At 60.0% G+C, this 26,838-nt stretch overlaps 1 protein-coding gene and 1 long non-coding RNA gene across 8 annotated transcripts; one reads left to right on the top strand and one right to left on the bottom strand.

Moving 5' to 3' along the window:
- The first annotated feature begins 326 nt into the window (after positions 1-326).
- On the top strand, positions 327-24,308 carry HCFC1 (host cell factor C1). Of its 6 annotated transcripts, none has more exons than XM_031446253.2 (26): positions 327-1,819; positions 7,181-7,329; positions 7,455-7,615; positions 8,180-8,388; positions 9,278-9,362; positions 9,870-9,976; positions 11,043-11,222; positions 11,310-11,669; positions 11,940-12,100; positions 12,628-12,825; positions 13,182-13,406; positions 13,506-13,610; positions 13,870-14,089; positions 14,439-14,581; positions 14,721-14,859; positions 14,996-15,216; positions 15,915-17,433; positions 17,662-17,825; positions 18,341-18,914; positions 19,319-19,639; positions 19,809-19,927; positions 20,014-20,151; positions 20,472-20,657; positions 21,298-21,598; positions 21,987-22,050; positions 22,256-24,308. In XM_031446253.2, the coding sequence occupies exons 1-26, from the start codon at positions 1,627-1,629 to the stop codon at positions 22,293-22,295; spliced, it is 6,282 nt and encodes a 2,093-aa protein (XP_031302113.1). In that variant the 5' UTR covers positions 327-1,626; the 3' UTR covers positions 22,296-24,308. The 6 variants fall into 6 exon arrangements, with proteins under 6 accessions (XP_031302113.1, XP_031302111.1, XP_031302112.1 ...); XM_031446251.2 differs by having other exon boundaries at positions 328-1,819; positions 18,338-18,914; XM_031446252.2 differs by having other exon boundaries at positions 328-1,819; positions 18,338-18,914; positions 19,322-19,639.
- On the bottom strand, positions 24,284-26,804 carry LOC135320216 (uncharacterized). Of its 2 annotated transcripts, XR_010379461.1 has the most exons (4): positions 26,673-26,804; positions 26,377-26,463; positions 25,455-26,007; positions 24,284-25,255 (listed from the first exon to the last, which is right to left on the bottom strand). It is a non-coding gene; the product is annotated as an uncharacterized LOC135320216 (long non-coding RNA). The 2 variants fall into 2 exon arrangements; XR_010379460.1 differs by lacking the exon at positions 24,284-25,255 and having other exon boundaries at positions 25,402-26,007.
- Between the last annotated feature and the right edge of the window lie 34 nt (positions 26,805-26,838).

Consider the following 26,838-nt stretch of genomic DNA (forward strand, 5'->3'; position numbering starts at 1 on the left):
CCCGGGCGCCGCGCTCCGGACCGCGTTACCGCCCACTCTCGCCCCGCCTCCGGCTCCCCGCGGCGGGCTTCGGGCCGCCTCTGCTGATGCCGCTGGGTGTGCGGAGCGGGAAAACGTCCGCTCCCCGGCCCGAGGCCTGACTGTAATGTAGCCCGTCAGCCACCCTCAGCAACCTATGTCCTGTCCGCACTGCTAAAGGCGATTCCTCTGGCGTGTGTCCCTTCAGCGACCCAGGGAGGGGGCAGTTCCCAAGGGGGGCGGGGTCAAGCTCGTTTGAGGCATTCTCATCCGGGCATTCCCCAGATGCCGCAGCCGCCATCTTTGTTTTGTGCTGAAAGTCGTTATTGACGCCCGCGGACGGCCGGGCGAGGGGAAGTGGCAAGATGGCGGCTCCCAGGGCGGAGGCGTGGACGGGAGATGAGGGGGCCACGAGGCTCGGTACGCCTGTGCCTGACCCGAGCGCGGCCTGACGCCCAGCCAAGCGCGCAGTGGCCCCGGTTCCTCGCCGCGAAGCAGCCTGGTGTTCCTTTAAGAGGCCTCGGCAGGGAGAAGCTTGCGAGGGTGAGGGGGGGGGACACAGTGACGTCACCCGACTCCGCCCCCTCGCCCGACCGCCGCCGCCGCCATGTTTAGTTGTTACTTCTTCACACAAGATGGCGGCTCCCAGGGAGGAGGCATGAGCGCCCTGCCGTTACCGCTCCTGCTGCCGTACAGTTGCCACTTCGGGGCCTAACTCTGCCTCTTTGGAGCGGCTTCTGTGGGAAGGAGTCATAAGGAGGGAAGTGAGGATTGGACGCTGCCTTGCGTTTGGTTTGCAGTGGAAGAACTGAGCCAGGAGGAAGAGAATAGGGGGGAAGGGGGAGCTAGTCTCAAGATGGCGGCTCCCAGGGCGGCAGGCGCAGCCTGAGCAGCAGAGGCGGACTAAGGGGGGAGGTTCGAGACTTCACGAGCCGTACGGCGCGAGCCTCCGAGCAGCCCTCGAGAATTCAAACTCGTTCCACTGGCCTCCGGCGCGCCTCTATTCCTTACGAGTGTCGAAGCTGTTTTGGGAGCGGTAGCTGCACTAAGTGCTGGGCGGGGAAGCGGGACGGTCTCAAGATGGCGGCTCCCACAATTGTGGTCTGAGCGCCGGCGGGGCTGGGACAACCGCGGCGCTTGTGGCTCCTTTCCACCCGCCCCGGAAGCCGGCCAGTGCAGGAGACTTGGGGGGTGTGGGAACCGGGCCGGGGCTCCGCCATTTCCGGCGGGGGAGGGCTACGACTGAGGAAGGGAGGAGAGAGAGGCGGCTCAAGATGGCGGCTCCCAGGGCCTCCCGCTTGAGCTTGTAAGTGCGAGCTCCCGGGCAAGTAGTCAGGGCGGCGGGACTCGGCGGCCTCCAGCTCCTCCGGTCTATGCGCGCGACAGTTTCGGGAGGCTCTTGAGGAGACCGGGTGAGCAAGAAGAAGGCGAAGAGCAGAAGGGAAGGAGAATAGTTAAGATGGCGGCCTCCATGGAGCAGTCCACCGCTGTGTGAGGAACCGCTTCTCCGTGAAAGCCGCCTTAGACGAAAGGGGGTGTGTGTGACTGGAATCGAGGGGCTGCATTCTCGCTTGGTGACTTTTTTACACTGCTCCCATTTCCGAAACTATGGCTTCGGCCGTGTCACCCGCCAACTCGCCAGCGGTGCTCCTGCAGCCCCGCTGGAAGCGAGTGGTGGGCTGGTCGGGTCCAGTGCCCCGGCCCCGCCACGGCCACCGCGCCGTGGCCATCAAGGAGCTCATCGTGGTGTTTGGCGGCGGCAACGAGGGGATAGTGGACGAACTGCACGTGTACAACACGGGTGAGTGCAAAGCCCGCTGGGTCCTCGGATCTTTCCCTCCCTCCATCTCCTCCCTCTCCCTCCTCTTCCCTCCCTTCCTCCATCTCCTCTCTCTCCCTCCCTTTCCTTCCTTCCCTCTCTCTATCTCCTCCCTCCCTCTTCCCTTCTCCCTCCCTCTCCCTCCCTTTTCCCTCTCATCCCTTCTCTTCCCCTCCCCTCCTGTCCTCTCCCCCTCCTCCCATTTCCCCCTCTATTCGCACTGATCTGCTTCTCCCTTCCGGGACCCTTTCCTCTTCCCAGCTTCTCTGCTTTTTCCTGCTCTTTTTCTCATTCTTACACCCCCTGATTCTGTGTTTGAGGGGTGCTTTTCATGATTGGAGAGGAGCCCTGTAGTCCGGCTGGTGAGGGAGCGGGGGCGTCGCCAGCGGTGGTGACTTCAGACATACACCGTTAACCCACGCTAGGCGGGCGGATGCGTCCCTTTGGCGCAGAGTCCCACCCCCTTCCTCCCTTCTCCTGCGCCTGCTCCGCTCTTCTCTAGTGCTCGTTTGGGAGAGATGACAACTTCTAGATTACAGATTAGTTCACTGTCTCGAGAAAAGGGGCAGACTTGAGCAGCCTGATCCCGACTTGGGGAGAGTGGGGGTTGTGTGCGGTGCTGGGGAACCGTCTCCTGGGTTGTGCAGGAGCCTTGGGGACCCGCAGATAGGACGGCATTGTTGCTACCCGCTTTCCAGCATTTACTTCTGCAGTGTTTTTCTCTTCAGATTCTTGTCTTGATTTGGTGCCCTTTGATGTAGGAGATGGATTTCATTGATCCCGCAGCGGACTAAGTAGTCACTGTCCTGACTCTCCTCTTCCCATGAGGCTGAGGAGGTTACCCTGCCCATTCTCTTGCCTCCCCCAGACCCAAGGCCTGCTTGGTTGGGAGGAGCAAGAGAGATTCGGTGGTGGACTGAAGACCGTGGGGCGCCTCTGTCCCTGGGTGTTGCTGGTGTGCTGGCTTGCCTTTTGCTTGTTGCCTGGTGTCCTTGCTGGGTGTTTGGAGCTTAGCCACATCCTCCTGTGGCCCCCTCCCCCCATGGTGCCCCCTTGTTGGGGTTTGTACACCTAGCGCCTGGTGGGGCCTGAGCAGCCTGTTGAATGGTTGCCAGATCTCAGGACCTCACCCTGCTCGGAAGGAGGGGCCAGGCGTTCTCTCTCAGTACAGTGGGCCTGTGTGTGCTCCCTTCTGGTCGACAGCCTGAGAGGTGGAGGCGTGGTGGGGAAAACCCCCTCCCGAGTCAGCCCATGTTCTTTCTGGAAGCTCCCCTCCGCAGCAGGGAGTTGCAGGGGCTGGCTGCCATCACATCTAGCAAACTCTGTTTGCTCCAGGTCCATTTCCCAGGGTCCTGACAGTAGCGGCTCCTTGGGTCCGGGCACCTCCTCCTGGCTCTGAGGTTGCTCTGGGGTCCAGGATGGTGGAGCTGGGCTCTTTGTTGGGTGCTTCTCTCCCCCACCTCCGCCGAGGCAGAGAGTACAGTTTTCTCTCCACCATGTAGGTTGTTGACTTTCAGAGGCCGGTGGGTTTCTGGTGACCCTTCGCATTCTGGGTCTGAGCACCTGTTGCCTGGAGTGAGGTTGGGCTGGTTGGCAGGGCTCTGTGCCAGCTCAGACAGCTGCGGCGGCCGCAGTTAGCCCAGTGAGGTAAGGCTGAGGGGTAGCACTGCTTTTAGAGAGGCCGCTGCCTTGAGCAGAACCTCCTAAACTCCTTGTACCAACTTCATTCTCAAGTAGGGCCTGGAGCAGGCTCCTTGGCAGGGAAATACAATTTTAGAAAGTAGGGCAGGGGCCTAATTATCATCAGCTCCAAAGTCCACTGTTTCCTGGGGCCTCTGCGTATTCATTAATTTATTAAAGTGAATTGACCACTTTGGTGTTAATTTCTCCTCCATCTGCAAGAATATGTCGTGTGGTAGAAAGTAGCCAGTCTTCTGAAGAGCTGCAGCCCTGGATTCTTCCAGCGGTAGCAGTTTGGAAAGTGCCCTAGTCAACTTCCTAGGTGACTTCTCAGGAAAGCCGCTAGCAGACCCACCTCCCTGGTCCTCACCGAGTGTTTGTGCGTTATCTGATGGAGCCTCGAGCTTCTACTCTCAGAGAGAGGGGCTTGGTGTTGCCCATCTCGCACCAGCCATGAAGCAGATGTCTTGTATCCCTAGGGCATCTTAGCTGCCGCCTTGATGGCCACCTTCCTGCTTACCTCGGTTTTGTTTTAAATGAGGTCAGAGCATATTCTCCAGCACTTTTTCTTCTCCAGGACAGTGCTCAGAGCCGCACCCTTTGGAGAGAGTGCTAACCTGGAAGCACTGCCTGTTGCTAAGACAAAAGGCTCCCGGGGCACATGTGTGCTTTGCTGTCTTGGTTCACTCAGTGATCTGGGGGGTCTTGGGACTGGGGGATGGCAGGTGTGCACTTGAAGGGTGTGTGTGCTTCCTCTTCAGGGGCTGGGGGATGCTTCACTGGCCTTTGGGAGATCTTAGGGTAGCAGCTGTCCTTGACCTCAGGGAATTTTATTTCCACAGCAAAGCGGATTACCCAGAGGACCTGGCCCTGACAGGGTGGGGTGCGCCCTGGTGAGGGGAGGGCGTAGCTGGTTGCCAAACCAGTCACCCAAGGCTGATCTGCCTCAGTGTCCTGAATGTCGGTGACTGATACAGCTGGAAGGAGCCTTGGAAAAATCTAGTGGAACTTCCTTGTTTTTGGACATGAGGAAATTGGGGTTTGAGAGCGGAAGTGACAGGTCCAGGGTCACCCTGCCAGCAGGTGGTGGAGGCGGGCAGAGGACAGACCTTCGAGGAGACTGTTGGGCTGTCTCTGCCTTCAGTTAACTGGCGCAGGCCACCTCCTTGGAAACACCTCCCTGTTCCTCTGTTGCTGTGGCAAGTCAGTTGCTGAGTTGGGCTTGTCTCAAACCTGTTCCCCTCCTTTCCGGGCCTCGTCTTCTCACTGGCTTGCGCACACAGTCACTTCCTGATTGGCCGCACTGGTTTCATTTGTCGGGATATCCTGTTCACCCTTCAAGGCCCACTCCAGTGTCACCTCTTCTGAGAAGCACCCCCTCCCAATCACCCCTGCTTTGTGCTCCCGAGGCTCCGGCCTCTTCAGGGCTGCTCTTCCCCTTGTGGGAGGAGGGCGGCCAGCCTCCTTGATGGGGACTCTGAGGACCGGAGCCCCCTCTTTGCCTCCAGGCACCTGGCGCCGCTCTACCACACAGGAAGCACCCCAGTGTGACAGCCAACGGAAGGCGGCTAGTGGGGCTCCATCCTCTCCCAGCTCATGAGAACAGGCCGCCCTTCCTCACACCCTCTTCCTGCTGAGCATATCAGAAGTGATGGGCCCCGAGGTTGGGTTCCAGGACTCCCCACTGAATGAGCTAGAGATAATGTGATTAAGGGGCAGTGAGGGCAGCTGGCGTGTGGAAGAGATGGTTGTGCCATCTGAGGGCAGAGTGGGGACTGTGGGTGATGTGACGAGAGGCGGGTGACGACTTCACACCACACACTGCACTGCTTGACTGCTTTTGGTGGGGCTGTAGTGGGCACTTGCCCTGCCCAGAGTGTTCTAGAATGAGATCAGCCCCTCTTGGGTCCTGTAGAATGAGCTCTCAGGACACCCTAGGTCACTTCTAGCCTGACCAGCTGAGTCAGTGGTCAGAGTGTGGGGAGAAAGCTCCAGGCTGACCCTATTTACCACATCGCTTTTCCCAGCCCCGACTGATGACCCATAGCTGTGTGTGGCGCCACAAGGTGCCCAGGGAACCCGGGCAACCCTTAGATGGGCACCCAGCAGTCACTTCCAGTTGGTGACAAGGTTCTTGTCTCTCTGTGTGTTTTGGTGTGTGACCGCGGGTAAGTCACTTCCTCTCCTGGACTCCATTCCTTTATCCATTGAGGGAGGTCAACTGAGTGGCTCGCAGAAGTTTCTTTCAGCTTTTATCCCGGTAACTTGAATGAGATTCCTTCCCAGGATCGTGTGAGGCCATCACTCCCAGTTTGTGCAGGGCTGATTTGTCTCTGCATGGAAAACTGCCAGTTTTCTCGGTCTGGTTTTGCACCTTAAAGGAGAGTGAGGCAGAGGGCCCAGATCTGGGTCTGGGTGCGCACACCTGCAGCGGGTAGTCCACATTGCGCCTTTCCTGGGAAGGTGGCGGAGGAGAGCAGAGGAGGGTCAGGTGCTCAAGTCCCAGTGAGTCTGCTGAATAGTGGAAGGACCAACAGCCTGTTCCAAAGCAATCTGTAGAATTGGCAAGCGGAGAGTGATGGGGGCACCTTTACCTCGGGAAAGGCCGAACTGTCTCAAAAGGTTGAGTTGTGCTTTGAGATGGGGGCAGGCTTCGGCCAAGGTGCCTGTTGAGCCTTGAGGATGACAGCATAGGATTGATTACCAAGTGCGAGCCTGTGTGGAAATTCAGGCCAAGAAGCAGTGAGCAGCCAGGGCCTCCCTGCAGCACCATGCTCAGCCCAGCCAGACCCCTGGAGGTACTCCACTCACGCACAGGGCCCTGCCCACCTGCCCCTCGGATCCCAATCCGACTGCTCACGTTTGACCAAAACGAATGGAGAGGCATGGAATCAGATTTCTGACTGGCTACCAGTTTGAGGTTTTTGGAGGATGTGTGGTGTATCCTTTAGGGGACAGCCCTTTAAGTAGCGTGTAATGAAAGAGACCCCTCAAGAAGAGGATGTTTGTTTGCCTCTGACTTTTCCCACGGGCCTGGGCACCGCTGGTGTGAGGATGCAGGAGCCTGAGACTGGGGCACCTCTGACAGCATTCTGTGGTGCTGTGGGCGTGGGGTGGGGGCAGGGGTGTTGTGGACCGTCCTTGTCACCGAGGTTGATGCCAGCAGAGGCAGGCTCTTGCTCACATCGTGCCCCGGCATCTGCAGAGAGGGAGGGCGCCGGCCTGCACCTGTCAGTCACTCTCTCAGCCAGTTAAAGGAGCAGCCAGAGGGCCCCCAGCAGGAGGAGCACAGGGCCACCAAGAGGGTATTTTGGGTGTTAGACATTTCTTTCTGATGACCCATCGAGTAGTAGGGGAAGGAAGTTGGTGGCCATGTCCCCACAAACTGATGAATTATCTTGGTCAGTGACTTCCTGCTTATTAAAACGACTGTGACAAGAACAGCCTGTTTTGAGGTGGCCTCTGAGGTCGGGGGGTTTGGAGGACGGCTTGGATGCAAAAAGCAGAAAGTCCCACATCCTTGGGAGAGGAAGCACTGTCTTGGCTCCTCCTTTCTTGGAGCACATTTTGAAGGCTGGTGGATTTGGGGTGTCAGAGGAGTGGGGGCTCTGGTTCTAGGAGCCCCTGACGTGTTCTGACTTCTGCTTCCTTTTGTCCCCCCAGCAACCAACCAGTGGTTCATCCCAGCCGTGAGAGGGGACATCCCTCCTGGATGTGCAGCCTATGGCTTTGTGTGCGACGGGACTCGGCTGCTGGTGTTTGGAGGGATGGTGGAGTATGGGAAGTACAGCAACGACCTCTATGAGCTCCAGGTGATGCCCTGCCACAAGTGCGCTGCCGGGACCTCCTCACTCCAACCAGGCGCCCACCTCACCCCAACCCTCCTACAAGTGGCCCAGCTCACCCCCAGTTTAACCACTGAGTCTTGATTTTGCAGGCAAGCCGGTGGGAGTGGAAGAGACTCAAAGCAAAGACGCCCAAAAACGGGCCCCCTCCATGTCCTCGGCTCGGGCACAGCTTCTCCCTTGTGGGCAACAAATGCTACCTGTTTGGGGGTCTGGCCAATGATAGCGAGGACCCTAAGAACAACATTCCGAGGTGAGGCTGTGTCCTCTTCTTGTGGAAGCCCGTAAAGGCAGGTGCGCTCGCTGCGCCAAGTCCTTTCTCTTGGGAAAGAAGAGGGTGGCACACACGCCCTGTCAGCTCTCCAGCTCTGTAGGTCCTGACCCCAGGAGGCCTCGTGGGAGGAAGGCCAGGCCGGGAGGGAGAAAGCTGGCCCCGCCTGGGGCTGCCTCCTGCTCCTCGCGTGCAGCTCCGAGCTGGCGTGGCCGCCGCCTGCAGCTTTAGCGATGGCTGTTTTCTGAGGGCCTTTCTCTAGAGTTGATCTTGAGCCGGTGCGCCCTTTCACCCGAGGCCCTCGCATTCTGCCTAGTGTCATGTGCAGGGCAGCCCTGCATCTCCCGTCCTGCGTGCCTTTTGCACTTGGGCTCCTCCTCTGGAGCTTCTGGCAGCGCCTCCTTGGGGGTTAAGGTAGAAGACCTTGGAGTTCATGCGGCTTGAGGCCTCACTGTCTCCCAAAGAGTCTGCTCTTTGTCCGCAGAAGCTTGGGAGGCCTCTGGCGCATGTAGCCGGGACCCACCGCGATGGACCTTCCTTTTCCAGGTACCTGAACGACTTATACATCCTGGAATTGCGGCCAGGCTCTGGCGTGGTAGCCTGGGACATTCCTATCACTTACGGCGTCCTCCCCCCGCCCCGGGAGTCCCACACTGCTGTGGTATACACCGAGAAAGACAATAAGAAGTCCAAGCTGGTGATCTACGGGGGGATGAGTGGCTGCCGGCTGGGGGACCTCTGGACCTTGGATATTGGTAAGACGTGCGGGTGGAGCTCACGGGGAGGGGGTCTGTCCTGCTTGCCATCCGTCCTGTGGCGGGGTCAGGATAGGCACCTCTTTGGGGCTGTTGTCTTTGCCTTGAGCTTGTGGTGGTACTTTAAGAAAGAGGAAGACCCAGTTGGCTGAGTTGTTCGGCTAGCTTATAAGAGACTAAGAGGAGAGGCAGAGGCCTTTCTAGAATGGAGTCGTGTAGGTTAGACCAGAGAGCATGAGTCTCCGCTGACTCCCTGGTGGCCAGGGCATGCCGGGAGTTGCGCTGCCCGGTCTGTCACCGGCAGATGAAGTCCAGAGACTATAAGGCCTCTGGGCACTGCCTGGTCTGGTAACCAGGAGAGGGCCATCAGGAGCGCTTGAAAGAAGTTCAGGCTGTTGAAGAAGGCTGAAGGGAGAAGGCGGCTGGTGACACATACCCTCTGGAGGGTTACATTGTCCTGTAGATCAGCACCAGCACTCAAAAGAAACGGTCTGTCAGGAGCATGGTTCCCAGCAGCACAGTGCCTCCCCGCACCTGGCCTGCAGACAGTGGAGGTGGCGCGTGGGGAGGCGTTCCGTCAAGAGTTGGACCACGTGGGGTGTGTCTTGAGGGTGTGCCCACCGCACCCACCCCAGCCCTGAGAGCGGTGCTGGCTCACAGCGCACACTCAGGAGACACTCACAGAGATGCTTTTGCCAAGGTGGTAGACACCGCTTGGGAAAGGCCAGAACTTGCTGATCATAGGGCCCCCCGTGGCTGCAGGGAGGCCAGGCATAGAACCCCTACGTGGGGTCAGCACCTGCCTCCCACAGCCTTCCCCAGGTCTGGGGCCACGTCCTCTGGGTCTGAACAGTGTGGGTAACCTTCCCTTCTCCGTTGCTCTTTACAGAGACTCTGACGTGGAATAAGCCCAGTCTCAGTGGCGTGGCACCTCTTCCCCGAAGCCTTCACTCGGCCACGACCATAGGAAACAAGTGAGTAGCCGGCCATGGCCTTTTTCCTTCCTGGCCTGACCCCGCCCCCAACCCACCCCCAGTGGGCTCCAAGTTTTGTTCCAGCAATCCCTAAGGCCTGAGGAGGCCTCTCTTGGGCTGGGCTGGCATTCACCAGCCCTGTCTCTCCATCATGACCCTTGGGGACTGAGAGAAGACAGAGTCCAGGTAGAGGGGCACAGACTGTTCTAGATCCTCTACACCCGCAGCTGAGTGTCTTTGTCAATGCCAAGGTCCCAAAGTGAATAGAAGAACAATGGGGACTGAAGTGAGCCTTAGATGAGCCACACAGTGGTTCTGTGTGAGGGAGGTGACACAGTTCTTGTGAGGGCTGAGCCACCAAGTAGGAGAGGGCCACATCAAGAGCTTCATGCGTCTTGGGGAGAGCTAGAGGACCAAGCGTGTTTAGAACTTTCTGGATGGAAGAGGTGGCCTCTAGCTTGGCACCTCCTCTACAATCCTCTCCTACTCTTCCCTCCCTCGTCCCAGAATGTACGTGTTTGGTGGCTGGGTGCCTCTCGTCATGGATGACGTCAAAGTGGCCACACACGAGAAGGAGTGGAAGTGTACCAACACACTGGCTTGTCTCAACCTGGGTATGGCCTCCTCGGGCTCGGAGTGGCCTGCGGAGGGCTGTGGGAGGCTGGCCTGCCTCGGCCCTGAGAGCTGTGTGGGGAGTGCAGGGAGCAAAGCCTCCTCTAAGGCCCGTGCCCCTAGGACCCACGAGGACTAGCCAGTGGTCGGAGCGCTCTGAGGGACGCTCCTGCTTTGCACTTTTTGAAGAGGCTCTTCCTACCCAGATTCACCACGGGAGCCTCCCGCCCAGCTCACCCACGCTGCAGGGCCTTTCTGTGCATCCGAGCATTGCCTATAGGTTCCTTTCCAAACAAGCAAATGGGACGGCTGCCTGCTCTACGCAGCGCAGTGCCTGGCCTTTTCCGTTTTCTCTGTCTTGGAGACCGTCCCATCCCTACACGGCAAGTGGCCTCATTCTTTTGAATGGCTATCTTGGTGTCGAAACTTGCACCGACGCTGCTCCGTGAGTATCCTTGCACCGCTCTCACCTCTGTGCAAGTGCACCTGAGGGGGAATACCTAGAGGTAGAGTTGCTGTCAGAGGGATGTTGTCAAACACGCAGACGGCCCTGGTGGTGGCGGCCCGGCGACCGTCGGACCGTCTGCTCCTCGCCAAGTCCAGTAGGTGACGGACTCTCCCGGTGGGCCTACCCCTGCCCCCGGCTCACCTTGAGCCCTGGCTGCAGCGGGCACGAAAATCAAACTGCCAGGCACCTTACAGGTTAAGTTTGTGTTTCTCTGAGTTTGAGCCAGGGTATGTATTGTCTCAGATCCTTCTGTCATCTTTTCCGTAACTTGCGTTCCCTTTTGCCCAGCTCTTTCTAGAGGCTCTTGTGTTGTTTGATGTGCAAGAAGTGAAACCTTTGACTGTGCCTTTCAAGTAGTTTTCCCAGTTTGTAGTTCGTGCTTTATAATTTTTCATGGTCTCATGCCATACAGAGTTGTGTTTTTTGTTTTGGTTCTGATTTAGTAATCTCTAATGACTTCCTGGTTTTAATTCCCCATCCCTGACAGCAAATGGCCAAAGAGCCACTGGGGTTGTCGGTTCCCCTGGCCCCTGCTGACCTCCGCCCCCTGCCATCCCCAGATACTATGGCCTGGGAGACCATCCTGATGGACACACTGGAGGACAACATTCCCCGGGCCCGAGCTGGCCACTGCGCCGTAGCAATCAACACTCGCCTGTACATTTGGAGTGGGCGCGACGGCTACCGAAAGGCCTGGAACAACCAGGTCTGCTGCAAGGACCTCTGGTACCTGGAAACAGGTAAGGCCAACCTGAGGCTGTCGCCTTTGTCGTGCCCAGCCCTGAGGTCTCTGTCTTCGCCTCCTCACCCGCTGTGCTCTCTTACAGAAAAGCCACCACCCCCGGCCCGGGTACAGCTGGTGCGAGCCAACACCAACTCCCTGGAGGTGAGCTGGGGGGCAGTGGCAACAGCCGACAGTTACCTTCTGCAGCTCCAGAAATATGACATTCCTGCCACGGCTGCTACCGCCACCTCCCCCACACCCAATCCAGTCCCGTCTGTGCCTGCCAACCCTCCCAAGAGCCCTGCCCCGGCAGCAGCCGCACCTGCTGTGCAGCCGCTGACCCAAGTAGGCATCACGCTCCTGCCCCAGGCTGCCACCGCGCCCCCGACCACCACCACCATCCAGGTCTTGCCGACGGTGCCTGGCAGCTCGATTTCCGTGCCCACTGCGGCCAGGACACAAGGTGAGCTGGGGGCGGGCAATGGCCCACCAGGAGACAGTGTGCCTGAATGAGGGCTGCTGGGCTGACGGCACCCCTGGCAGCCATTAGCACAGGCTTGTGGCTTGTGGCCAAGAGCTGGCGGGGGTGGGGGGCTTGGTCCTTCCCTTGGAGACTGTCACTGAGGGTGTCTGGACGGGCCGAATGTGAAGACCAGCAGGGCACAGAAGCCATTTGACACTGGACGCAGTGGAGGGGCTGGGGCTCTGCTGACAGCTGCCCCTCTCTTGCCAGGTGTCCCTGCTGTTCTCAAAGTGACTGGTCCTCAGGCTACGACAGGAACCCCGTTGGTCACCATGCGACCTGCCAGCCAGGCTGGGAAAGCCCCCGTCACTGTGACCTCCCTTCCTGCAGGCGTGCGAATGGTGGTGCCTACGCAAAGCGCCCAGGGGACGGTGAGGGGCCAGTTGCTGGGCTGGGCTGGGTGGGACAGGACTTCCTGGTGGTCCATGGCATGCTGACTGGGCTCGAATCCCCCCCCAACCCGAGCACCAGGATGCTGGGCCTTTCCCAACTGGCCAGCTTTGATGAGGCAACCTCTTGTTACTAGTTTGGTGAGGATTCATGAGTTGGTACCTCAGGAGGACCTCCCTGCCATCTGATCTGAGGGTGTTTGAAACGTTTGCTTTCTTGTCCTGAGGCCCCTCTGAGGAGAGAATCTAGCCTGCGGGGTGTGACTCAGGTCCACAGAGGGGGACTGTATCTGACGCCGTGGTCTTTAGAAAAGATGCAGAACTGCAGGCAGACTCCTGCCACTGGGTTGCCGAGCCTGGTAGGAGTCAAGTTTGGGGCCGGCAGAGCAGGGCCTGGCCTTCTGAAAAGCTGAGCTTCTGGCTGGGTTCTGATGAGGTTGGTAGGGTGGGAACTAGGTGGCCTCGATCCCGGCGCACCCCACACCTCACACGCCCCCACGCCCGCGCAGGTCATTGGCAGCAGCCCGCAGATGAGTGGCATGGCTGCCCTGGCGGCTGCTGCCGCCGCCACCCAGAAGATTCCTCCTTCCTCGGCACCCACAGTACTGAGTGTCCCAGCGGGCACCACCATTGTCAAAACCGTGGCTGTGACACCTGGCACTACCACCCTCCCGGCCACTGTGAAGGTGGCCTCCTCGCCGGTCATGGTGAGCATCCCCCGGGCTGGGTTCTCAGCCAGCAGCCTCAGGGCCGGGGGCTCCCAGGCACTGTAATCGAACGGTGGTCACTTCTTCCGGGCTTTGGACCAACTTGCAGAGGCTGTAGGTCTGGAATTGGGGCTTGCTGTGGGCTGTGAAATAAGCAGTCCCCCTTAGGGGTGTGGCGGCCTCAGGCCAGACCTGTGGCCATTCCGTGTCCTCCCTTGCCTCCTAAAGGGAGGGCAAAGCAAACTGAGCTGTTCTTGGTGTGGGGAGGCACGACATGCGCAGAGCTCTGTGCACACCGGGACGTTCCAGGCTGTTTCTCTCTGTGCCCCGCCATCACTCTTCTGTGCTCCCTCCAGGTGAGCAACCCAGCCACACGCATGCTGAAGACCGCAGCCGCCCAGGTGGGGACGTCTGTCTCCTCTGCTGCCAACACTTCCACCCGCCCCATCATCACGGTGCACAAGTCAGGGACTGTGACGGTGGCCCAGCAAGCCCAGGTGGTAACCACAGTTGTGGGTGGGGTCACCAAGACCATCACCCTGGTGAAGAGCCCCATCTCCGTCCCAGGAGGCAGTGCTCTGGTGAGTGATGGGTGCTGCCCGACTGCATGTGACAGTCCCTAGGCCATGCCCTTGTTTGGTTTCTGGATCACTCTTTGTGCTCCATCCTTTCCTTTTTAGATTTCTAATCTGGGCAAAGTGATGTCAGTGGTCCAGACCAAACCAGTTCAGACTTCAGCAGTCACGGGCCAGGCATCTACAGGCCCAGTGACTCAGATCATCCAGGTGAGCTTGTGGGCCCCAGACTGTGACACAGGCAAGAGTGGCCCTGGCCTGGGCCTAGAACTCACATCCCTGCCTAGATGAGAGCCCATGAGCACGTGTGGCACCGAAGGTCTTGCTGCTTAGTCCTGCGGTCTTCAGAATATCCTCTGAGCCACTTGGGCCACCAGGAGACTAGCCAGACCAGGCTTTCCACTAAACTTCCTACTCTGACAACGATACTGGTTCACCTTGCCTCCCTTCACGTGTTTTTCCCTTACAGACCAAAGGGCCTTTGCCAGCTGGGACCATCCTGAAGCTGGTGACCTCAGCAGACGGCAAGCCCACCACCATCATCACTACAACGCAGGCCAGTGGGGCAGGGACTAAGCCCACCATCCTGGGCATCAGCAGCGTGTCCCCCAGCACCACCAAGCCCGGCACGACCACAATTATTAAGACCATCCCCATGTCAGCCATCATCACGCAGGCGGGCGCCACAGGTAGGACTTCCCCCAGCGTGCCAGTGAGGACCCTTGTCGGGAGAGGAGAGCCAGACAGCAGCTGAGGGTTGGGCTGTGATTTGCTCTCGGCTTTTGTTCTGGTTTCCCTTCTTTTCCATCCTCTTCTTACCCTTAGTCTTAGATGTGTCGGGAGGTAGTAGGAGTGTAGCGGTAGTTGCTGCTGCTTTGTTTTAATTGAGGGGCAGCAGGGGTAACGACTTGAAAGGGGGCCCAAAAGAGGCAGGTCATGGCAGCTAGTGCAGGGCTGAGCCCCAGAGGCAGCAGCCAGGGTGGGAGGCGGCTGCAGTCCCTCATGGCCCAACCTGAAGCCAAGCTGCACCTCCTCCAGGTGTGACCAGCAGTCCTGGCATCAAGTCCCCCATCACCATTATCACCACCAAGGTTATGACTTCTGGGACCGGAGCACCCGCCAAAATCATCACTGCTGTTCCCAAAATTGCCACCGGCCACGGGCAGCAAGGAGTGACCCAGGTAAGACAAAGCTGGCCCTCCGCTTGCCCTAGTGTTCAGTCCAGGACCCAGAAGTCCCCACGTTTCTTCCTCAGGGGCTGGGAGGGGGCAGCATCGGGTCCAGCCAGCCCGTAAATGACACTTTTTTCTGCTGTTCCAGGTGGTGCTAAAGGGGGCTCCCGGACAACCAGGCACTATCCTCCGCACCGTGCCCATGGGGGGCGTTCGCCTGGTCACCCCCGTCACTGTCTCTGCTGTCAAACCTGCTGTCACCACGTTGGTTGTGAAGGGCACCACAGGTGCGCAGCCTGTGGGCTGGGACGCCTTCCCTGAGGAAGGTGGTGGAGGGCACAGGTGCTCTCTCCAGGCAGTTTCCTGTCCCCATGGGGTATGCCCCAGAGTTCCCGCATCCCACCCCCATCTCCTTGCCTTTAGGTGTCACGACCCTCGGCACAGTGACCGGAACCGTCTCCACCAGCCTCGCTGGAGCGGGGGGCCACAGCACCAGCGCCTCCCTGGCCACACCCATCACCACCTTGGGCACCATCGCCACTCTCTCAAGCCAGGTGATCAATCCCACTGCCATCACTGTGTCGGCGGCACAGACCACACTGACGGCAGCCGGCGGGCTCACCACCCCCACCATCACCATGCAGGTAGTGGGGCTGGGGCCGCGGGAGAGCGCGCAGGTGCGGGTCAGGGACTCTGTGTGAAAGCACGTGAGCCAGCCTGAGGGTGCCGGTCTCCATCTTGGGCCATCCTTTCCAGGCTGCCTTCCAGTGCTGTGTGCAGCTGGGTCTTCTTTCTTCCCTCCTGTGTGTGGCACCCATGGGACGTTGTCCCCATGTTGGGAAAGCACGTTTCTTAGTCAGTTTCCTGTCGGGTGTGGTGTCGATACCAGACGTCAGCCATCTGCAGCTCTTGAGCACTAGTTCTTTCTGTAGCGGTCCTGTAGAGGGTACGACAGTTCCTCTTCGGACGCATGTAGTGTTGTTTTTCTCTTCACACATCTTTGCTGAATTCATGGAAGCAGTGAAGCATCTGTTGCTGGCCTTGGCGCAGCCTGGGGTCAGCAGGGTTCCCTCCCTGACTAAGGGCTGGCCCCAGCCCAGGCCCTGCTCCCGCAGCCCCTTTCTAGTCCCTGTGGCCCCCAAGGTGAAGCAGTGCCTCTCCCCGGGTTCCTGAGTGAATCAGTGTCTTGGGGTCAGAGGGTGAGCAGGCCTGGATTTGCCAGGGTTGTTGCTGTAGGAGCCAGAGCGGTGGTTTCGACTGGCGGAGATGACCCTGCAGGACTGTGGGAGGGACAGGCACATGAGAAGTTGCCCTAACGCTCCCCATCTCGCGTCTCCCCTAGCCCGTCTCCCAGCCTACCCAGGTGACTCTGATCACGGCGCCCAGTGGGGTCGAGGCCCAGCCTGTGCACGACCTCCCTGTGTCCATTCTGGCCTCACCTACAACAGAACAGCCCACGGCTACAGTCACCATCGCCGACTCAGGCCAGGGTGACGTGCAGCCCGGCACCGTGACACTGGTGTGCTCCAACCCGCCCTGTGAGACTCACGAGACGGGCACCACCAACACGGCCACCACCACCGTCGTGGCTAATCTGGGGGGGCACCCCCAGCCCACCCAGGTGCAATTCGTCTGTGACAGACAGGAGGCAGCTGCTTCTCTCGTGACCTCAACAGTGGGGCAGCAGAATGGCAGCGTGGTTCGCGTCTGCTCCAACCCGCCGTGCGAGACCCACGAGACAGGCACCACCAACACGGCCACCACTGCCACCTCCAACATGGCTGTGCAGCACAGTTGCTCCAACCCGCCGTGCGAGACCCACGAGACGGGCACCACCAGCACGGCCACCACCGCCATGTCAAGCATTGGTGCTGGCCAGCGGCGGGATGCCCGGCTTGCCTGTGCAGCCAGCACTGTCCCCACCGTGGTCCGGGTCAGCGTGGCTGCTGGGGTGTCAGAGGGAGCCCAGAGTTTGGTCAAGGCCGCGTGCCAAACCCGCCAGACCAGTGCAACCAGCACCACCATGACTGTGCTGGCCACTGGGGCCCCATGCCCAGCCAGCCCGCTCCTCAGACCGAGCCTGGCGCTGGAGGCTGGAGGCCACGGCACCACGCTCGTGCAGCTGGGCCCTGCGAGTGCCCGTGTCAGGCCCAGCGGCCAGGACAGCCATGTCACCGGCCTGGGCCAGCTGGTGCCCGTGGGGCGCCAGCTGGAGGCGCATCACACCCACACAACCAACAGCCCCGCCACCGCCCGCTCTACCGTGGGTGCCGGCGAGCCCGGCGAGGCGCGGGGGACCCCCACGCTTGTGTACGAGGGCGCACCCAGCGCCACTGTGACTGCAACAGCCCTGGGGGCGCTGCTGTGCCCCTCTGCCACCGTGACCCAAGTCTGCTCCAACCCGCCGTGCGAGACCCACGAGACAGGCACCACCAACACGGCCACTACCTCGAACGCAGGCAGCGCCCAGAGGGTCTGCTCCAACCCACCGTGCGAAACCCACGAGACAGGCACCACCCATACACCCACCACCGCCACCTCCAGTGGGGGTGCGGGCCAGCCAGAGGGTGGGCAGCAGCCCCCTGCCAGTCGCCCCTGTGAGACTCACCAGACCACTTCCACCGGTACTACCATGTCAGTCAGTGTGGGTGCCATGCTCCCTGACGCCACCCCCTCCCACAGGACCCTAGAGTCCAGCTTGGAGGTGGTGGCACCACCCGCTGTCACCCCCCAGGTTGGTGCCGCATTGCTGGCTCCATTCCCGACACAGAGGGTGTGCTCCAACCCTCCTTGTGAGACACACGAGACAGGCACCACGCACACGGCCACCACCGTCACCTCCAACATGAGCTCAAACCAAGGTGGGTGAAGGCAGCCAGCCTGGCACTCGTGATCTCCTGGGGATTGGGGCTCAGTTAGAGGCGGTTAGGTGGTCAGATTCCACGGAGCTCAGCTTACCGGCCGGGCAAGTTCTCTGGGCAACTGTGTCCTTGGTGGCAGAGCCAGATGGAAACCCTGCCTGCCCACCTGCCTGCTTGGCCCCTGTTGGGTGAGGGCCTGTCACTGTCATTTGTGCTTGCCCCTCACAGATCCCCCACCGCCTGCCAGCGACCAGGGAGAGGTGGAGAGCACCCAGGGTGATAGTGTGAACATGTCCAGTTCTGGTCCCATCACAACAACAGTGTCCTCCACGCTGACCCGAGCTGTGACCACTGTGACACAATCCACTCCGGTCCCAGGCCCTTCGGTGCCGGTAAGAGCCCCAGGAGGGTCCTCTGCTGTCTCCCTCCTGCCCCCTAGCACCTCAGGCCTGCGCTGTTCTGGAACTGGACATCAGGTGGCACTCTTGCACCAGGCACTGTGTGCTCCTGGTTCCTCTTCCATGCCATAAAAGGGCAGCCTTGGGGTAGGAGGCAGTCCTCTAGTCCTTGGTGTCCCGTGGGTGCTTTCGTTTCTGTAGCTGTTCCTCATGGCTTGTCAGTTTGTTGGCGCCTGTAAGAGTGGCATGCCATGAGTCTGAGCACCTCTCTGGCTAGACCAGGAGGTCTCTCCGAAGATGAGTTAAAGTTGGCCAGCAGATCTGGAGGGGCTCTGCTCCTCTTGGCTGTGCCCTCTGCTGCTCAGTGACCTGCTGCCTCTGCCCATCGAACAGGGCAGCACTGGCCTGCTGAGAATGAAACTACAGGCCCGCAGGGAGAGGTGAAGTTCTGCCTGGTTCTGGTCTTCCTCTCCTCCCCTCTGACGGGGACTTCTCTCCCTTTCTAGAAGATCTCATCAGTGACTGAGACTGCCCCAGGGGCTCTGACCACCGAAGTCCCCATCCCGGCCACGATAACAGTGACCATAGCCAACACAGAAACTTCTGACATGCCCTTCTCTGCTGTTGACATCCTGCAGCCCCCAGAGGAGCTCCAGGCCTCGCCAGGGCCTCGCCAGCAGCTTCCGCCGCGGCAACTCCTGCAGCCCGCCCCCGCGCCTCTGGTGGGGGCGTCCGCCGAGGTCCTGCCCGCCTCTCAGGCCCCTGAGCTCCAGGCCGCCGTGGATCTGAGCAGTACAGGGGACCCGTCTTCAGGCCAGGAGCCTGCCAGCTCAGCCGTGGTGGCTACTGTGGTAGTCCAGCCACCCCCACCCACACAGTCGGAAGTAGACCAGTTGTCACTTCCCCAAGAGCTGATGGCCGAGGCCCAGGCGGGCACCACCACCCTCATGGTGACAGGGCTCACCCCTGAGGAGTTGGCGGTGACGGCTGCTGCCGAAGCAGCTGCCCAGGCTGCAGCCACGGAGGAAGCCCAGGCCCTGGCCATCCAGGCGGTGCTCCAGGCCGCGCAGCAGGCCGTTATGGGTAGGTGCTGGGGGTAGGTGGTTCACCAGGCTGCCTTCAGTCGAGGCCCCTGTGGGAGCCCAAAGGGGACAAAGGACACCCCTTGGGAGGAGTGAAGACACGGGGTTCCGGAGCCTCCCTGCTGACAGCCCTGGTCGGTGGGTGGTGGTGATGGGCAGCCTGAGGAGAGGAGGCCCCTCCTCTGCCAGGGCGGCACAGGTCAGATGTGGCGGGGCAGGCAGCTGAGCCTGGTGCCCTGGAAGGATGCAGGACCCTTTGGCTTAGGTGAGGGCAGCTCTGGGGGCTCTAAGGGCCTGCACCTGTTGAGACTGCCCTGGGCTCTGGAAGGGGTGTGACTGTGGGAAGCCAGGATGGGCTCTCCTTGTCTGCTGTTCCTCTTGAGGAGTACGTTTCCCACCCTGGAGCAGGCACCGGGGAGCCCATGGACACATCTGAGGCAGCGGCCGCGGTGACACAGGCCGAGCTGAGCCACCTGTCGGCTGAGGGCCAGGAGGGCCAGGCCACCACCATCCCCATCGTGCTGACGCAGCAGGAACTGGCCGCCCTGGTGCAGCAGCAGCAGCTCCAGGAGGCTCAAGCCCAGCAGCAGCAGCACCACCTCCCCACTGAGGCCCTGGCCCCTGCCGACAGCCTCAACGACCCGGCCATCGAGAGCAACTGCCTCAACGAGCTGGCCGGGGCTGTCCCCAGCACCGTGGCCCTGCTGCCCTCCACGGCCACGGAGAGTGAGTGCAGCCTGGCCTAGCCGTGGGCACATTTCCCGCAGCACTGCTCCCCCAGGGGACTCAGCTGATGGGGGAGGAAAGGGAGGTTCTCGTCTAGCCCAGGAAAGGGGCTCACGTGCCGAAGCCGGGTATGTGGGGCCTTTCCTGCTGATGCCTCTTGTCCTCCCAGGCCTGGCTCCGTCCAACACGTTTGTGGCCCCCCAGCCAGTTGTGGTCGCCAGCCCCGCGAAGCTGCAGGCCGCGGCTACCCTGACCGAAGTGGCCAATGGCATCGAGTCCTTGGGCGTAGTGAGTCTGGGGTGATGGGGCATTAGGGGTGGGGACTGCATCTGGGTGCCAAGGGCCTGATCTCTTCTGCCCTTTCTGTCTTCCAGAAGCCAGACCTACCGCCTCCACCCAGCAAAGCCCCCGTGAAGAAGGAGAACCAGTGGTTTGACGTGGGGGTCATTAAGGGCACCAATGTCATGGTGACACACTATTTTCTGCCACCAGATGATGCAGTCCAGTCTGATGTAAGTGTCCCTGGGAGCTGATACCCTCAGGTGGGCAGGGACTTACGAAGCTTCCCGGGGGTGTTCTCTGTCTTAGGGCTGCCCGGTGCAGAGCCCTCCCCCACATATGCCTTCTTCCTATACCCAGTGAAGCAGTGGAGAAGCCCTGTCTCAGCCCACCTCACCCTGCCCCCCTCCCCCGCCCACCACAGACCTGCATCATCCCCAGGGTGGGAAACCGCTCTGCTGGCTCCAGAGCTGGACCCTGAGCTGCCCTCTTGACAGTGAGGCTCATGTCACCTTCGTCTCTCTCTTCCTGTTCTCCCGGCCCCTTTTCCCAGGATGACTCGGGCACCGTCCCCGACTATAACCAGCTGAAGAAGCAGGAGTTGCAGCCGGGCACTGCCTATAAGTTCCGTGTCGCTGGGATCAATGCCTGTGGCCGGGGGCCCTTCAGTGAGATCTCAGCGTTTAAGACGTGTTTGCCTGGCTTCCCAGGGGCCCCCTGTGCCATTAAAATCAGCAAAGTGAGTCTCGCTGTGGGGTCACTCTCTGTCCTCGGCTAAGCCTGTACAAACGGGGCTCCCTTCTGCACTGGGCCCAGTGAGGGTGACTCAGGAGGGGCCCCAAGATGTGGGCAGAGTCAGCTGGGTCTGGGGTGAGGCTCCTGGTCCTGGCTCTGTCACCCTTTGCTGGGGTGACAAGGATAAATTCCTTCCTGGCCCCCCTCCCTGCCGCCCGCAGTGTGGCAACTAATGTTCAGTGTGGGTGTCCGCTGCAAGCCACACTCGACATGTCTTTCACCTAAGCCTTAAACCATAATGAGGAGTTCGAGGGCCTATTGTTCTGATGAGGAAACTGAGGCACCAGGAGGCTCAGTGACAGGTTAGCAGAGCAGGTGTAGAATGCTGTGTGTCGAGTCCGCATTCATTTTACTTCGTCGTGATGCCGGGCTGCCTTCCAGGTGGGGCAGATGAGGCGTCTCTTCCCAGCCTCTTGAGCTCTGCTGGGAGATACGTCTGTTGTGCTAGGAGGAAGGGTGATGTGTGAGCACTCAGTTCTGGAATCTTTGACATGTTCTAGCCCTCCTGTTCCCAGACGGGCAGGGTGGGAGTAAGTCACCAAGGCCAAATGTGGCACAGCTTGACCTCTGCCCCCTGGGTCTAGAGTCCGGACGGTGCTCATCTCACCTGGGAGCCGCCCTCTGTGACCTCCGGCAAGATTATCGAGTACTCGGTGTACCTGGCCATCCAGAGCTCACAGGCTGGGGGCGAGCCCAAGAGCGCGCCCCCAGCCCAGCTGGCCTTTATGCGGGTGTACTGTGGGCCCAGCCCCTCCTGCCTCGTGCAGTCCTCCAGCCTCTCCAACGCCCACATTGACTACACTACCAAGCCTGCCATCATCTTCCGCATCGCCGCCCGGAATGAGAAGGGCTATGGCCCGGCCACCCAAGTCAGGTGGTTGCAAGGTGAGTATGGTTCACTGGGCTCCTGGGGCCCGCTCTGGGGAGGGGCATGGGCAGTGGAAGCCCCCAGTGAGCATCAGGTGGGCCAGGGGACCCAGTTCCTGGCTGGGTTTTGGAGCTTTAAGTTCTGGGGCATGTGATGGCCTAGGGTGCCATGGCAGTGTCTAGGGGTACGGAGAAAGCATCTTGAGGGGTTTGAGGTGAGTTGGGATGGGGAACGGAAGCCCCAGGCTGCCCTGTCAGGTTTTGTGCCTACTCCCACTAGGCTGAGTCCAGGCTGGCCAGCTGTGCTGCGGGGCTGGACAGGCGGGGGTTTGCACTGGTCTTGCTGTCGGCCTGTTGGGTGGCCGTGTGACTGCAGTGCTCACCTGCCACCCCTCTGTCCTTCCAGAAACCAGTAAAGACAGCTCTGGCGCCAAGCCAGCCAGCAAGCGGCCCATGTCCTCTCCGGAAATGTAAGCAGGAAGTGCCTTTCAGGAACCTTCTGAGACTGGGGGTAGGCAGATCCTGTGGGAAGGAGCAGTGGAGAGTAGGGAGAGGGGGATGTTTAACTGGGTGTGACCCCGCTGGGTACCTGCCAGGATCCCCAAGGAGTCCTGCTCGATTTCCTGTCGGGACCCATGCTGACATTCTCTTTGCCTTTGCCTCCCGCCTTCGAAGGAAATCTGCTCCAAAGAAATCTAAGGCAGATGGTCAGTGAGAAGCAGCTGCCGGCACCTGGGCTCTTCTCCAGACCCCCCTCTGCTTCAGGATCGCCACCCGCCAGGGCCTGCCCATCCCTCCCGCCCGGCGCTCGCACTTCACCCTCAGAGCCACTGGCTGCTGTTCTCTCTCCCTTTCTCTCTCTGTTTTTAAAATAATCTCAAGAAAGCACATTTTACCATTGCTGTTGGGAGGAAGCGGAAGGCGGACATGGAAGAGCAGCAAGCATGTGAGAGCGCGGGGTGCCTTCCTCCCCTCTTGGGCCCAGCGCTGGGCCTTCGTTCAGCTGGGAGCTGAGCTAGAGTCTGGAGGCCCTCAAGGGAGGGATGGAGAAACTGAAAACCAAGACGATGGAAAGCACGCACCTCCGACGCCTGCACGCCTCATGCTGTTTGTCTCCCTCATGCTGGAGGGAGCAGCCAAGGCCTGGGGGGGCGGGCTTGGAGACCAAGGAGAGGCGCTCCCCCAGCCCTGTCCCCCGCCTCTGCTCCAAGAGGCTTTACAGGGCACCCGGGACTGGGTGTCTGTCTGCTATTTTATTTTGTTACTTTAGCATTTCCCGCCCCTCGGCTTATCCAACCCCGTCTCTGCCCTGCAGTCCCACTGGAAGCTGCCGCGTTTTCTCAAGAGGCCTTCGTCTCCCCTGCCACCTTCTTTTCCATTTAAAAAAGAGAAGAAAGAAAAAAGGGGGTGGAGAAGGAACCCTGAGGTGGCCTGAGCAGTGTTCTGTGAAAACCTCCTGACTCCCAGTTGGGGCACAGAGAAGCCCCCACCGAGCCTGGCCTCGGCCTCCTGGGGTCGGGGCTCAGGGCCACATCACCAACTGCTGCATTTGTTGTATTTTTTTTTTTAAGTTGAAATTGATGAAGTTAACATTTTTTATTGTATTTTTAGCCTTAGTGTGTGGGGTTTTGTCCCTTTTTTTTTTGTTATTGTTAGCTGTGTACAGAATGTGTTTTTGTTTTTTTTTTTAGTTTTTTCCTTCCTTGGCCAAGCCTTGGCAGGGATCTTCCTGGAGGAAAAGCTGGGAGCAACTGGGGCAGGAGAGGCCTGGAGTCTCCCCTGTGGGCCTGGTGTTTGCCACCCAGCCTGATTTCCTCTTGCTGGCCCCTGCCCTCTGCCCCTTCGCCTTTCCCGGGGCCTCTGGGACAAAGGAGGGTAAACTGTCGAGCCTCACTCCCCTGGGGTAACTGCTCCACACCTAGAGGCTTGAACTTGCCAGTCTGCTGGAGCCTGAAACCAGGTTTCTGAGGAGGATGGCCTGAAGGTGGGGCTGCTGCCTGCTACCCAGTCCTGGGTTCACAGCGCTCTCCACGACCCCCAGGCTCGCTTGCCTGGCATGACCGGCTTAGGGCATCCGACACCTACAACCGCCACTTCCTGCAGGCCCCCCCCCCCCAGCGGCAAAGCTGTAAGAAAGGGGGTGCATGATGGAGGGGAACTCAGCCTCAGAGGCAGCCTGGGAGGGCAAGTTGTGTGGTGTCACCGAGTCTATGAATTTGCAGTGCAGTCCCCAAGCTGGGCCCATCCCCTAGGGCCAGACTTGGGGGGCTTGGGGCTCTGCTTGGAGTGGCTAGTGAGACAGCTTTTTGCCCCATGCCCAAGCTTTAGGTAAGGAGCGATGCTTGCAAGCAGGTCACACAGAAGGATTTAAAACGAGCAGCCAATCTTTTCAGACCCCCTATCTCTGCTCTGGAGACGCAGCTGTGGCTGGTGGGACCCCGGCCTCTGCAAACCCCCGCCCCCAGCCCACGCCCTCTGGGGCCTCTGGTTTGTTGTATTATAGTATATTTCGCTGTGGAAAATGTCATGTTTAGTCACCTTGGAGCCCCCTCGCCTGGCCCCATTGTTTTCCCCCCACCCTCTTCCCGAGCGCCCTTTGATTTCTCTTGTTTCTGAAAACAGTACACCCGTTCATCTATTGTAGAGTAACTCCCCGTGACTCAATATTACCATAGTGCGATGTCGTTTTGTGCTATTTTGAACAATTAAAAGACTTTTTTTGAAATAATCTGCTGTGTTGTGCTGTCTGGGATTCCCACAGGACGAGGCTGGACATGGGAAGCTGGGCCCCCAAGCCTCAGTAAACCCTTTGGGAGCCTCTTGCTTGCAGGGCCTGCTGTGAGCAGGATTCTGCTTCCCAGTTGCTTCCCATGTTTCAGAGTTCTGCCAACTGTGGCCTCGGTCCTGAGCTTCAGTGCACTGGGACCAGGTCGCCCACAAAAGATCCCGTGGCAGCCAGGGTGCAGTGCACAGGACAAGGGCTCCCTGGGCAGCTGCTGCCTATTCTGTGTGGAGGCCAGATCACCTTCCCTCTTCTCAGACCAGAGGACGGGCCAGGGGCAAAGTCTTAGCAGGTCACCAGCTGCCAGTCCCCTTGGACAGTTGTGCAGGGCTGTTCCCACCGAAAGCTCACGGCTGCCAGGGTGTCAACTCTGCAGGACAGACCAGCGTTGCCCATGGGCTGCCTCCCGCCGGTGCTGCCGGAGTGACTCCTCTGGTCTGACTCCACGCATGTGAGCCAGGGCCCCAAAAGGGAACCAGCAGAACTTCTGTTGAACCAACTGACAGTCCCACTATTGGAGTGGGGTGGTATCACTAGGGTGGGTGGTGTAGCCAGTGTTAGATGGGAAGAATTACTGCTCAGTGCCGACCAGGCAGGAGGCCCAGAGAGCCGGGGCAAGGCTGCCCGAGGACTGCAGCCTGGTCCCCGTGCTTGTGATAGGGACAGCTCGCCTGCCCCATTTCCCCTTCTTGGCAAGTCACTCTGGTACCAAAAGCCGCCTCCTCCATCTCTGCCTTGTGGGTGTGCTCGTGCTCGTGCAGTGTGGGCTTGTGGGCAGAAGGAAGGCCTGGACGATTCCACCTCACCCTGGGAAGCCTCGCAGAACGAGCTCCTCTTGGCTCGGGGACTCCACTGGGCTCACGGTGTCTCATAGCCTGTGCAGTCCTGTCAGTCTTGACACCAGAAGCCATGGCTCTGTCTTCCCCACCACAGAGCCCAGCCACCTCACGCCTCATGGGGGTGCCCAGGGATAGGAGGACGCTGGCCGGCTGGGGTGGAGGGTCCATGGGGAGTGTCCCAGAAGGGAAGGGGCCGGTGCAAGTCCGTCTCGGGGGTTTCTTCCCACCCACCCGCCACTGTCCCCACGCTCACTTGTGTGGCACTCCGGAAGGCAAAGGCCACACCAGCAGTGTCTGGCGCTGATCCCAAAGTACTGGGCTTCAGTCCGAGCACCCCGATCCTCAGCCTCCTGGTGACAGGCCTGCTTAGGGAGAGGCGTGCCTGCCGGTCCTCACTTGGGGACTGGCCGAGGGCCCGTCCAGTGGACCCGGGGCCAGAGGATGCCCCCATAGGAACCTGGGAACCTTCCACATACCAAGGCTTGTCCTTAGCTAGGCCTGAGGGAGACAGAGTGCAGGGAAGGCAGGGGAAGGCCAGACCTGAAGGGATATGCCGTAGAGAATGACAGGCATCTGCAAGCGGGGGCAGGCAGACAGAAGCCCAGCTGGGCACAAAGCCAGGACCCCTCTAAGCCTGACGGAGGGTGGAGGGGATGCAGAGCAGCTACAGCACGCACCTACCTGCCGTCCAGGGAGGCCAGTCTTATTCCTGAGCATCGCAAAGAGGAATTGTTTGGCCTTGAGAGGGCCAACACGCAGCAGGAGCTCTGCCCACCAAGCAGCCATCGCCTGGAGGGAGGCTGCCACTGTGAGAGAGACCAGCACATTGCAGTGGGAGCCGTGGTACCTAGCCCTCTCCATGCCGCTCTGTCCCAGAGCTGCAGGGATGAGGCAGGGAGGCTCAGCTATGCGCCAGGCTACAATCCATCCTTCTGGAAGACAGAACGACTGACTCCGAGGTCCAAGTTTTCCCTGAGCCACACTGGGATCCCAGGGCCCTCAGGTATTCTGGCCCCTGGAAGGCCCCCCTCCACATAATTCTACCCTAGTTGGGGGAAGTAGGGGACAGATTGCCTAGCCAGGCAGTCACAGAGCCACAAAAACCAGATCTGGGCACTGGAAAATAGGCCTGGAGAACTTGGTGGGCAGAGAGGTCCCAGGATGCCCACTCTTACCTGCCTAGTTACTGTCTGGCCTTCCAGCCGCATTACTTGAGCGAAGGAGTCAGGTGGTGAGGAGATGCTTTGTTAGAGAAGACTTGCCTACCATGTGGGGGCACAGGTCAGAGGGGCCTCAGGGTTCAAGTGTTTCGGGCTGTTCCCTTTCCTGCTGCACCTGGGCCCCACGCCCTGCCCTGTCCCTCCCCTTCAGGGCCCCTCTCAAGTTGGGGAGAGGTGGCCTGAGGAGGAAAGATGGCACTGCATTCCCCCTTCTCCCTTCCCACCTGTCCCAGCCCATCCTGCCAGCTCACCCAGCACTTTCCATCTTGGGCAGAGGGCGATCAGCAGAGGCCATCGCGGGGCTCCACCGGACTCTGCGGCCCCCGAGTCGCGAGTGGGGGCGGAGCCGCGCGCCAGCCAAGTCCCGCCCCCGCCGCGGGCCCTGCCCCCGGGTCTTGAGGAACCTGGGGGGAGGGG

The sequence above is a fragment of the Camelus dromedarius genome, chromosome X (genome assembly GCF_036321535.1).
Source record: "Camelus dromedarius isolate mCamDro1 chromosome X, mCamDro1.pat, whole genome shotgun sequence".
Taxonomy (NCBI): Eukaryota; Metazoa; Chordata; class Mammalia; order Artiodactyla; family Camelidae; genus Camelus; species Camelus dromedarius.

Bases quoted from the DNA above. Each gene is read 5' to 3' on its own strand.
- HCFC1 (XM_031446251.2), top strand. From the start codon at position 1,627: ATGGCTTCGGCCGTGTCACCCGCCAACTCGCCAGCGGTGCTCCTGCAG. The intron at 14,582-14,720 runs GTAAGACAAAGC...CTGCTGTTCCAG, and splicing joins GGCAGCAAGGAGTGACCCAG to GTGGTGCTAAAGGGGGCTCC. The intron at 20,658-21,297 runs GTGAGTCTCGCT...CCCTGGGTCTAG, and splicing joins GTGCCATTAAAATCAGCAAA to AGTCCGGACGGTGCTCATCT.